The sequence below is a fragment of the Herpailurus yagouaroundi genome, unplaced genomic scaffold, assembly GCF_014898765.1.
Source record: "Herpailurus yagouaroundi ecotype Mexico unplaced genomic scaffold, PumYag 159, whole genome shotgun sequence".
NCBI lineage: Eukaryota > Metazoa > Chordata > Mammalia > Carnivora > Felidae > Herpailurus > Herpailurus yagouaroundi.
In genome coordinates this window covers 27,948,979-27,962,489 of record NW_024412400.1, presented here as the reverse complement: position 1 = coordinate 27,962,489, position 13,511 = coordinate 27,948,979, and the positions used below count along the sequence as shown (strand labels likewise).

Here is a 13,511-nt window from a genome sequence, read left to right as displayed (position 1 = left end):
AAGTCTCCCTTGGTCTAACTTGAGGAATGAAAATGTGGATCTTGGAAGACAGAGTTTGTAAAGACAGTGTGCCCATACCCATACCCAGTAACCCAATGAGTGGGTTATTACAGTGCTGAAGGGGTAGTAGGGTCACTTTGAGCCATAGGGGTAGGACACCAATGTGGATGAAACAATGAGAATGGAGTATTTCTTTTTATTTATTTATTTATTTTATTTATTTTTGAGAGACAGAGACAGAGACAGAGCATGAGCAGGGGAGGGGCAGAGAGAGGGAGACACAGAATCCGAAGCAGGCTCCAGGCTCTGAGCAGTCAGCACAGAGCCCGACGCGGGGCTCGAACCCATGAACTGTGAGATCATGACCTGAGCTGAAGTCTGACGCTCAACTGACCAAGCCACCCAGGCGCACCTGGACAGAAGTATTTCTGAGGCCAAATTTATTTAGTAAAAGATATGTTGCCTTTCTTTAGTCAGATGTTGGCCTGGCTGCTACTTACCAGTGACCCTTGTCAATTATTCATGTGTTTCCACTATTCCTCCTTGCTGAAAACCCCCTGGAGAGAAACTATAAAGTCTTACTAATGTCTCTTTGCTGTTTGTTTTCCTGTGTTTCCTCTGTGTTTTGGTTCATCTCAAGTTCAAGAATGATGTCTACATTTTTCTAGGAAATTGTAGCTTTTCTAAAACAAGTGATAAGCTGTGAATGGCAGAGGGAGAGGAGATAATTTTGGCTACGAACCACTGGAACCTTCTTAATGAGTAGAGTGAAAAAGATGAGGAATTTAGATTTAGAGGTAACTATAAGAAGGAATGCCAATTCTTTATCATCTGAAATTTTTTTTCACGTCATTTTATTGATAGCCAGCTGTGAATTAAAAGAAAACAACAACCTATGTTCTTAATTATTATGCTACACCCCCCTTAACCAAGGCCAATATCTTCAGATTACTTCATTCTTAAGGTTTAACTTGATTATTTCTTTTTTTTTAATGTGTTTTTATTTTTGAGACACAGAGAGAGAGAGAGAAAGAGAGAGAGAGAGAGAGAGAGAGAGAGAGAGAGAGAAAGCACAAGGGGGGAGGGGAAGAGAGAGAGAGAGGGAGACACAGAATCTGAAGCAGGCTCCAGGCTCTGAGCTGTCAGCACAGAGCCTGATGCGGGGCTTGAACTCACAAACCGCGAGATCATGACCTGAGTAGAAGTCAGACGCTTAACCAACTGAGCCACCCAAGTGCCCCTAACTTGATTATTTCTTTACAGTCTTCTTCATGTTTACATATTGAGGGTTAAGTTCAAAAATATGAGATCAAGGGCTTAAAAGCAAACACATAAAGTGAAAATCCAGGAGTGAAAATTTTCTGAATCTGTTTCATGAATTTACTTACCAGCTATGGCTCGACATCAGTTTCTGAAGTCAGAGCCATGTTCAAATCCCTGCCACACTAACTCTAAGGACTGTGTCCTTGGAAAAGTTACTTAAACTTTCTGTGTCCTATTTTCCTCATGTATAAAATGAAACTAACAATCCCAAATTTGTAAGCATATAAAATTAGCAATAAAGTGACCACTAAAACAGAAACCTTAATCAATTTCTCATTTCCTGAAGATTCTATTCTATCTCTCTGCCTCACTTTATCACCAAATTTACTGAAAGATTTGTCTTCATATGTTTGCCCCATTTCCTTCCCTCTTCATCTCTTCTTCAACCTACTTCAATCTATTTTCTGCTCCAAACCTGAACACAATGAAGCGTAAGTAAATATTTGGGGAATGTGTACTCCTTAAAATGGGAGCTCCCATTGCGGTCATCATCATCACCATCATCATCATCATCACCATCAAGCACCAGATGGTTTCTTAAAGAAATACTCTTTCCTCTTCAAATCATAGTCAGTTGAGAATCAGGATATTTTTATTTATTTATTTATTTTGAGAGAGAGAGAAAGAGAGAGCGCAAGGGAGGGGAGAGAGAGAGGGAGAGAAAGAATCCCAAGCAGGCTCCACACTGTCAGCACAGAGCCCAATGTGGGGCTCAAATCCACGAACCATGAGATCATGACCTGAGCCAAAGTCAAGAGTTGGACACTTTACTGACTGAACCACCCAGGAGCCCCAAGAATCAGGATCTTTAAATCTGCTTGGCTTAGGAAAGTTCTATGATTTTTTTTTTTTATTTAACACAAGCACACTCAGTATTTTCATTGCTCTAAGAAAGAGACAAAAATATCTAAGGATGCCAGAGAATGGGTTTGTCTCCTTGCTTTTTATAGTGATCTCCTTTCTTATTCTGTAAATAATGTGTATATGTGTGTTATTCCCTGTTGCTACATAAAAAATTATCCTAAAACTTGACAGCTGAAACAAGCATTAATCTCACAGAATCAGGGAAGAGTGTGGCTGTGTCCTCTGGATCAGGGTCTCTCACAAGGCTGCTGTCAAGGTGCAGTTATCTCAAGGCTCAACTTAGGGGAGGACCTGCTTCAAGCTCATCATGGGCCTGTTGGCAGACTTCTGGTTCTTACTGGCTGTTGACTGGAAACATCAATTCCTTGCCACATGGGCCATTCTGTAGGGCTACTCACAACATAGTAACTTGCTCCCCCCAGGGCCAGGGCTCTGAGAAGAATAAGAGATGATGATCAAGAAGGAAGTGACATTCATTTTGTAACATAATCTCAGAAGGGATACTCCATCACTTTTGTGGTATTCTATTCATTAGAAGCAAGTTATTAGATCTATCCCACGCTCAAAGAGAGAGAATTGCACAATGGCATGAATAGGACTGTTGGGAGCCGTCTTAGGTAGAGCTGCTTACCACAAAGTATGACTTTGTTCTCCCTTAGCAAAAGCACAGCTTTCATTTGATTCTTTTAAACCCCTTCTCTTTTGGGAATCATGGGTTCCATATCCATCAGGTCTTCAATGCCTTGCCATACTTTTTTTTTTTTTTTTCAAAAAAAGTAAGAGGGGGATGTGACACGTTCTGCTACAAATAGCTCCCAATATAATGGCAACTTTGGTTGTCATCACATGTTGTGCATTGATACTGAATTACGAAGAGGACTCCAATGACTCCTAGTGGTTTTCTGAGCATCAGTTTCCTAATGACTGACTTTATAGCTTCCTAAAGAATATATTAAAAACAGAACTCTAGAGATTATACATACAGAAGCTGTATATTTAGACCTTGAGTTTCTTTTCCTCCCTGTAGCCCATCACCCACTTTGCACAGAGGTTTTATTGCTAATTTGAGATCATTCTGAAACTTTATCTGCTTTATCATAAAATGCATATCCAACATTTTCTATCTAATTTGGTGGTGAACGTTTCAGGAACACTTAAGTCACCTCTGAATTAACTGAATCATCTGTAATTTCTTATGCCCTCACTCTCTTACCTCACATGCCATAAGAAGAAAGAAAGAAGAACCTGTATTTAGGAGAGGCTTATGGAAAAATCTTAGAAAATAAACAGATACAGTGTTATAATTTCAAGTAGAGTTGTGAATGCAGAATTTTGTAAAGGAAAAACTAAAAAGTAGACAAACATTCATATAAATAGTATCTTCACCTTTTGTTTTCTTTTGTGCAGATCGTTTCCCAGAGAAAACTGTCTAAATCCTTGTTGAAGCATGGGAACACAGCAGGGAAATCCTCCATCACGGTAAGCCCTCCCTTAGCAGCTCTCTGTCTTGGTGCTTAGATGGCGCTCGCTGGTCCAAACCTGCAGTGAGAAGCAGACTCTCTGCCCATTGGGGTTGATGCCACAACTGCCCAGCTGTCCAAGTCACCCCCATCCTTCTTGTTCCTTTTTTCTTAGTTATCCTTCTTGCCCGTATAATTTTGACCCTTCCACCCCTAGGAAAAAGGAATAGAATAAGGATTTGAAAGTGAGGCCATTCACTTTTATTAAGCACTTCTGCAGTTAATATATAGGTTTTAGTGGAGGACAAAAATGGAGTTGTCAATGACATTAAGAATATAGAATTGTCTGGGGTTTTCAAATGATCAAACTACCTATCCCTGCTTCTCATTTTTTTTGAGAATTAAAAATCTGCTCTGATAATGGTTAGTCCAAGGTTAGATTTGTTGCCTAAGGACCAGAGAACCCAGCATTTAGCCCTCCTCTTTAATATAATAGTTTGGATTTATGTTATCGTTTTTAGTGGCCATTAACCACATGTGATTATTTAAACTTAAATAAAACTATTCAAAATTAAATAAAAGAAAATATCCATATCTTACACTAACCATGTATCAAGTGTTCATATATATCATAGCCAATAGTTACATGTGGCTATGAATCTGGGGAGGGAAACAGAGATTCAGGAGGCACGGAGATCCCCCAACAAACTCAAGCCAAGGAGGTCCACACCAAGACACATAGTAATTAAAATGGAAAAAATAGGGATAAAGAAAGAATTTTAAAGGTTGCAAGAAAAGACAGTTACATATGAAAGAAACACCATAAGGCTATCAGCTGATTTTTCAGCAGAAACGTTGTAGACCAGAAGGGAGTAGCATAATATATTCAAAGTGCTGAAAGGGAAAAATTTGCAGCCAGGAATACTCTATCTAGCAAGGCTACCATTCAGAATAGGAGAGATAAAGAGTTTCCCAGACAAATAAAAATTAAAAGAATTCATGACCACTAAACCAGCCCTACAAGAAATGTTAAGGGGGATTCTCTGAGTGCAAAATAAAACCCATAAGTAAGAGTAAGAAAAATAGCACAAAAGCCGAAAAATTAAGTGTGTCTGTAAAAATCAGTCAAGAGAAGCACAAGATAAAAGGATATAAAATATAGTACCAAATATCTGAAATGTGGAGGGGAAAAGAATGAAGAATGAGTTCAAAATTAAGGGACCATTAGCGTGATATAGACTGCTATATGCAGAAGATGTTATATATAAACTGAATGGTAACCACAAATCAAAAAACAGTAATAGATATGCAAAAAAAATAAAAAGTAAGGAATCCAAGTATTTTACTAGAGAAAACTAATCATGAGATAAAGAACAAGAGAATAAAGGAATAGAGAGGAACTATAAAAACAACCATAAAAAAGGTAACAAAATGGCAATAATTACTTTGAATGTAGATGTACCAAATACTCCAATCAAAAGACATAGAGTGACAGAATAGATTTAAAAAGAGAGAGAGAGAGAGACCCATCTATATTCTGCCTACAAGAGATTTATTTCATACCTAAAGACACATACAGACTCAAAGTGAAAGGATGGAGAAACATTTATCATGTAAGTGGAAGTAAAACGAAAGCCAGGGTAGCAATACTTATATTGGAAAAAGTAGATTTTAAAATAAAGGCTGTACAAGGGACAAAAAAAGGACACTTTAGAGTCATAAACAGTACAATCCAACAATCATGTCCACTCTCACCACAGTTATTTAACATAGCACTGGAAGTCCTAGCCACAGCAGTCAGACAAGAGGAATGAATAAAAGGCATCCAAATTGGTAAGGAAGAAGTAAAACTTCCACTATTTGCAGATGACGTGATACTCTATAAAGAAAACCCGGGGCGCCTGGGTGGCGCAGTCGGTTAAGCGTCCGACTTCAGCCAGGTCACGATCTCGCGGTCCCTGAGTTCGAGCCCCGCATCAGGCTCTGGGCTGATGGCTCAGAGCCTGGAGCCTGTTTCCGATTCTGTGTCTCCCTCTCTCTCTGCCCCTCCCCCGTTCATGCTCTGTCTCTCTCTGTCCCAAAAATAAATAAACGTTGAAAAAAAAAAAAAAAGAAAACCCTAAACACTCCACCAAAAAGCTACTAGAACTGATCAATGAATTTAGTAAGATTGCAGGATACAAAATTAATGTACAGAAATCCATGGCATTTTTATATACAGAAATAAAACAACAGAAAGAGAAATTAAGAAAGCAATCCTATTTAGTATTGCACCAAAGATAATCAAATACCTAGGAATAAACTTAGCTAAGGAGGTGAAAGACCTGTACTCTGAAAACTATGAAATATTGATGAAAGAAATGGAACATGACACAAATGAGTGGAAAGATACTCCAATGTCATGAATCAGAAGAATAAATATTGTTAAAATATCTATAGTACCTAAAGCAATCAGCACATTCAATGCAATCCCATCAAAATACCAACATTTTTCACAGAACTAGAATAAACAATCCTAAAATTCATATGGAACCATGGAAGACCCCAAATAGCAAAAAAAAACCTTGAAAAAGAAAATCAAAGGTGGAGGTGTCACAATTCCAGATTTCAAGTTATACTACAAAGCTTTAGTAATCAAAACAGTATGGTATTGGCATAAAAATAGTCACATAGAGCAATGCAATAGAATAGAAAGACCAGAAATATACCCACGTTTATATGGTCAATTAATCTTTGACAAAGGAAGAGAGAATATGCAATGAGAAAAAAGAAGGCCTCTTAGACAAATGGTGTTGGGGAAATTGGATGGCTACATACAAAAGAATGAAACTGGACCACTGGCTTACACCATACAGAAAAATAAATTCAAAACAGATTAAGGACCTAAATGTAAGACCTAAAACTAATAATCCTAAAAGAACATAGGCAGTAATTTCTCCAACATTGGACATAGCAACTTTTTTCTAGATATTTCTCCTGAGTCAAGGGAAACAAAAGCAAAAATAAACTATGGAGACTACATCAAAATAAAATGCTTCTACACAGCAAAGGAAATAATCAACAAAACTAAAAGACATTCTAATGAATGGGAGAAGATATTTGCAAATGACATCTCTGATAAAGGGTTACTATCCAAAATATATAAAGAACTTATACAACTCAACACCCTAAAAACAAATAATCCAATTAAAAATAGGCAGAGTACATGAACAAACAGTTCTCCAGAGAGGACATACAAATGACCAACAGACACATGAAAAGATGCCCAATGTCACTCATCATCAGGGAAATGCAAATCAAAACTACAATGAGATATCACCTCATACATGTCAGAATGGCTAAAATCAAAAACACAAGAAACAAGTGTTGGTGATGATGTGGAGAGAAGCCTCATGCATTGTTGGTGGGAGTGCAAGCTTGTGTAGCCACTGTAGAAGAGTATAGGGGTTCCTCAAAAAGTTAAAAATGGAACTACCCTATGATCCATTAATTGCACTACTGGGTATTTACCCAAAGAATACAAAAACACTAATTTGAAGGGATACAAGCATCCCTATATTTATTGCTGCATTATTTACAATAGCCAAGATATGGAAACAGCTAAAGTATTCATCCATAGATGAATGGATAAAGAAGATGTGGTATCTATATATACAATGGAATATTATTCAGCCATAAAAAGAATGAAATCTTGCCATTGGCAAGAACATGGATGGAGCTAGAGAGTATAATGTTAAATGAAATAAGCCAATCAGAGAAAGGTAAATACCATATGATCTTACTTATATATGGAATTTAAGAAACAAAACAAGCAAAGGAAAAGATTTTTTTTAAAGGAGAGAGAGACAAAATAAGAAATAGATTCTTAACTATAGAGAACTGATGGTTACCAGAGGGGAGGTGGTATGGGGATGGGTGAAATAGGTGAGGGGGATTAAAGAGCAGTTATCATGATGAACACCAAGTAATATATAGAACTGTTGTATCATTGTACTATACACCTGCAACTAATATAACATGTTATGTGAAACAGCTGGAATTTTTAAAAAAATTAATAAAAAAATAATTACACATGGCTATCAGTTACTGTATTGGACAGTGCAGATTACAGAACATTTCTGTCATCACATAGTGTTCAATTGGGCAATACTGGAAGTATTTCTAAATAAAACCTTAAATTTTCAAAGTACTCTAGTATTTGAAACTTTGGCATCTTGTTTTAGAGCCCTTGAGAAAGGTAGAGAAAGTGTTCTAATCATTTAGTTGTGGGGACAAAAGAAAAAGAAAAGGTAGAATGACTTACCAGGAGAATCTGAATTGCTAGGGAGGTAAATTGCCAGGAGGCAAACCTCCTGAGTTCCTTTGAACATTCCTTTTTAACTTGAAAGTGACTGATTCCCTTTTCAAAAATTTTAAGCCATTTTTTAAGGGAAAAGTTCAAAAGGATTCCCTGTGATTTAAGTTATGACCATTCTCACAAGCACTTACCTGAGTTTGTTGCTTGAATATTTTAAATGATACATTCATGTCAAAGTTTTTTTTTTTTAACTTCTTGGTTCAATTCCATTCAAATGATTCAAAGGGTCTTTGAAGACCCCAGTGTTGCTCTAAAAAGCCATGAATCCAAAGGCTCACTTGCAAAGCCCACAGTCCCAGAGAAGCTTTGGGATATTAAATCCAGGTATGAGATTTACCTTTGTTCTTTCCCAGGAGAACAACCCCTCATCTTGCCATCTTTACTTTAAGACATCTTAGAGATCTTTTTCCTTCACTCATCTCAAAAATATTTAATCTCCTTCTTAATTTTAAATATTTAAATACTTCTCTTAATCTGGGATCCTTGGAGTAGAACAATGGCTTCAACCGCTTCTGGAAAACACTTGAAAATATGTGAAAATTTTTTCCTTTAGGTGATTGCTGAAGAATTATCTGGCAATGATGACTACGTTGAACTTGCATTCAATGCACGGAAATTGGATGACAAGGTAAAGTGCTGGGTGTTAACCTAACTGAAGAAAGTAATAAGGCTAAATACAAAGTTTAATCACATTTTCCCCTGAAGCTGTTTTCTCCCTTTCCCACATTATTAAACAGATCAAAGATTTCACAGAGGTCTGCAAAGTAAGACTTTCCCCAAATTTTAGAAGCAGTTCATGAGAAGTGGGAGGGACTATAATTAAAAGAAGACAATTTTGTTACACCTAGGCGTCATTTGTTCCCAAATGTCACAGGTCAATGTGCACAGATAAATATGGTTTAAGCCCATTGTTAGGGACATTTCATAAGAAAAAAGAAGACATGAAAGGGAGGAAAAGTGACTTTCGTTAAGCACCTATGTTTTCCAGGAACAGGGTTAAGAGCTTTTTTTTTTTTTTTTTTAAGTTTATTTATTTTGAGACACAGAGAGAGTGCATGTGAGGGGTGGGGAGGGGCAGAGAGAGGGGGACTGAAAAAAATCCCAAGCAGTCTCCATGCTGTCAGCACAGAGACCGACTTGGGGCTCCATCTCACAAACCGAGAGATCATGATCTGAGCTGAAATCAAGAATCAGATGCTTAACCAACTGAGCCACCTAGGCACCCCTAGAGCTTTTCATGCATTATCACAGTTGATTATTCTTACAGCTCCCATGTAACAGGCATTATTAACTTTTGCTTTGCAGATGAGGAAACAGATTCAAAGATGAAATAACTTAAGGTCATTCCATGTGTTAGTCCAGATAATCCAAGAAACAGACACCAAGACAGGCTTAAATACCCAAGGATTTTATTAGGAAAATGCTTGTGTAGGGAACATAGGGAGGAAGTTTGCAGACTGCAATGCAAGTCTTACCATAACTAAAGGAGAGAGGGAGAGAGGAAGAGAAGAGCAGGTGGCAGTGTCCTAGAATGCCATTCAGTCTAAGGAAGGGTCAGCGAAGCCATCAGGGAGTCCTGGGGCCAATATTGACCAGCAGAAAAGTTTCACGTCTCCCATGCCTGCCTTAATATCCCCTACACATGCAGGCACTGGCTGGGAGCAGCCCATGGGAAACCTGGCCTTGGTGCAAGTGCAGAGATGTATTTCAGGGCACAGCGGCTGGGGCCCTTGGTCAGTTACATTCCCTGTAGTGGGAGGTCTGTAAAGCAGTTTTCTTGGCCAACATATCCTGCTAGTAAACTGTAAAACTGAGGATTCATTTCCATGTCAGTTACATGGGAGTCTGACTCCCGTCTGTGTTCTTTCTATTGTATCTCACAATTTTTACCCAATCATAAGCCATGTTAGTCTTGTATATACAGAAAAAGTTCCTTAGTTTCCACCCATCAAAAAGGGTGGGGGGGTGTCCTTTCCAACCTCACCATATTTTTATGATCTCCCTCCAACCATATCTTTAAGTCAAAAAAACACATCACATTAATAAATGTATGCACAAAGGATTCCATTTTCCTAGAGCACAACTAGAGAACAGGGGATTTTTAGAAGTGGCACCACTTTTTCAAACACTTGCTTATAGGCATTAGGCTGAAAAAGGTAAACCAATGTCTCAAGCAATTCCTTAAAGTCTTAGGTAGCTTATATCCTGGCGTATCTCATTCACTTTCACCTATGAACAGTACTCAGCCCATTTATACACTCATTAGCTCATTCTTGTATTTGTTCATTCTCCATTCATCATTCATTCACAAATCTTTGCTGCATGCTTGTTATACATTAGATGGTGTGAAAAGGCATTCTTTTTTTTTTTTTTCAAGGTTTATTTATTTTTGGGACAGAGAGAGACAGAGCATGAACGGGGGAGGGGCAGAGAGAGAGGGAGACACAGAATCGGAAACAGGCTCCAGGCTCTGAGCCATCAGCCCAGAGCCCGACGCGGGGCTCGAACTCACGGACCGCGAGATCGTGACCTGGCTCAAGTCGGACACTTAACCGACTGCGCCACCCAGGCGCCCCGGGAAAAGACATTCTTTAAACCATTCTCATACCCACAACCTGGAATTCACTGTCTAAGTGAAACATAAATTTAAACAACAAATGGTATAAATAATACTATAGCCATGACAGGATGTGATAGGTGATGTATAATCAGAGTGTCTGGAGAACTTAATTCATTCTGCCTAGGGACATCAGAAAAGACTCTATACTTATGAATGGATGATATTTGGATGTCTTTAGTGTCCTGAGTAGATTGTGTGAAACTTTTGAGAACTGCTACTTTCTGCCATTAGCATGAACTGGGTGCTGGAAACTGCAGTGTGCATTGATGTCACTTGGACATAAGCTTTTAATCTTCAGTTCCTAATGGCTATTATGCTCTTTCCTTTCCCATCATCTCCCCAGGTTTTGGAATAATTCACCAAATTTCTTTGTAGTATCTTTCCTGATGCCATTATAAGCCACTGGGTCAGTGTGTAGCAGTTTTAAGCTGCTCAGTTAATGGCTTATAATGGCTTCTTTCTACTTAATAGTCTCTTAAGCACCTCTAGTCCACTTTCTAACTGACTTATGTTAGAGTGCAAGAGGACTTGGGGGTTTGTTAGTGGGCCCATTAGCTCTGAGGTGTTTGAACAGCTTCCCTTCATTTGAATGAGCACTGGCTCACAAAACTGAAAAAAATCTCATGTAGCACTTAATTTGGTTCTAGGTGGCCATTCCCACCTTTGTCTGGGTTGATTATCTAAGGCCCTGGTCACCGCTGAGCCTCAGTGCCCCAGTGATGAAGACTCCAGATCCTTCAAATTATGGTGGTATCTAGCCCAGACTCCTTAGTAATCCAGAGAGGAGAAGGCTGAGGCCATTGCTCCTCTTTGGACTGGAAGGTGAATGGTCTTAGGTGGAAAAAGGGGAAAGATGTAGAATTAAGGAGCTCTAAGATGATACCATGAAGATCACCTCATGCAACCTCTTCAGGAAACCAAGGCTCAGCAAGGTCTGGTGACTTATCCAGATACTACTACTCCGCTGGTTATGTATTGCTGCAAAGCAAACCACCTCAACACCTAGTGACTTAACTCTTCTATTACATGTTATGATTTTGAGGGTCAGAAATTCAGGCATGGTTCAATAGGGCAATTCTTCTGCTTCTTATGATGCCATACAGCGATACTCAGCTAGGGGAGGAGCTTGTCTGGAGAGTTCAGTCTAGCTTTACTCACATGCCTGGCACATGGAATGGCTGAAAGGCTGGGTTCAGCTGGGTTGGTCAGCCAGCATGCCTACATAGTAGTCTTGGCTTAGGCACATTTCCCACATGGTGGCTGGCTCTTCCCAGAGAAAGCATCCCAGGAGAACAGAAAAGCTGAGTGGCATTTTTATGACTTAGCCTTGGAAGTCATGCAGCATCATGTCTGCTGCATTGTGTTAGTTCTATGTAGGTCATAAGGCCTGCCCAGAATCAAAGAGAGGGGAGTTAGACTGCACACTCTGATGGGGGAGTGGCAAAGTTGTACTGTAGAAAAGCATGTGGACAGTGGACATGGTGGTAGCCATGTTTGGAAAATGTAATTTGCCACAATATTTTTGTGATAGAATCAGATAATACAATTATTTCATGTCACAGCAAGAAAAATAGTTCCCAGAGTTTATCAGGGAGAACCTCCTTCTTGCTTTTAGCATTACCTACATAACCTACATGTTAGCAGTTAAATTTATCTATTAATTGAGAAAATGTATCATGACTAAAAGCCACTAAGATAAATAAAGGTCTTAATTTTTTAATTGTGTTAATATCATGAGAGCAACTAATTTCTACATATACTTGAAAGTTTTCAGTATGAATATGTGGGGAAAATATGCTGTATCCAACTCAGACAATGTTTATAGGTCATCTGGATCCCCAGGTCCCTGTAATACTCTGGTAACCTTCTGATACCCAAATGCATCAGGTAGAAAGCCTCTGATCTAATGTCATTGTTCTCATCTGTAAAAGAGGAGATGTGAAATGACTTACCCAAGGCTATACACACATACACACACACACACACACACACACACACACACACACACACACAGAGTCACTGACAGAGAGGGATTCAATCAGGTTGCCTATCTAAAATCCAAATTTTTCTTCAGGACTTAGGGCAAATGAATATAAGTTGAATTGGTCTCTAGATGTGGAGAACTTGGTATTTCAGGGAAATAGGGAGGAGGGAGGTGAAGGTATGCTGTAGGCAGCTGTCCTCAAAGTGTGGTTCAAGGTCCCAAGACCGTTTCAGGGGAATGCATGAGGTCAAAACTGTTTTCATAATAATACTAAAGTATTTTCATTCTTCACTCTCATTCATTCACATGTGTACAATGGTTTTTTGGAACTGGCATGATGTCTAATATCACAACAGATTGAATGCAAAAACAGATATGAGAATCCTGTTGCCTTCTATTAAGCCATTAAGTCATTAAACTGATTTGCAAAAATGTAAAATAATGCCACTTTTCTATTTTTTAAATTTGGAAAATGCAGTTGTTTTCCACTAAAATGCTATTTTTGTTATGATGTACTGGGTTTATTTTTATTATTTTTAAAATGATGCAACAAATGAATATTTTTTAAATTTCAGTTTTAGTTTATAATAGGATAAATGCCAATAGATATAATCCACATTAACAAAAGCTCCTCGAGGTCCTCAATAATTTTTAAGAATGTAAAGGGGTTTTAAGACCAAAGAGTGTGAGAACTGCTATTGTAGGTATACCAGTGAGCACGAAGTACTTTGCAAATCACAATGACAGAGAAATTCCCCCTTTTCTTTTGATAGAAATAGTCACTTAACTTGCATTTCCAGCGAATCAGCAGCCATCTACCTAAGATCGAAATCCAGAGTCCTTGAAATCTGAGAGGTAGTCTTCAATGACAGCCACACATAAAATAGATTAGGTTTGCAAGAA

The 13,511-nt window shown here is 38.5% G+C and overlaps 1 protein-coding gene across 1 annotated transcript in view; it reads left to right on the top strand.

The window, feature by feature from the left end:
* Positions 1-13,511, top strand: part of CPNE4 (copine 4) — a 498,537-nt gene that overhangs the window by 360,994 nt on the left and 124,032 nt on the right. The window contains exons 4-5 of the mRNA XM_040480191.1: positions 3,595-3,666; positions 8,558-8,632. Of these exons, the coding sequence (XP_040336125.1) occupies positions 3,595-3,666; positions 8,558-8,632 (147 nt within the window). The remainder of the gene's footprint in view (positions 1-3,594; positions 3,667-8,557; positions 8,633-13,511) is intronic.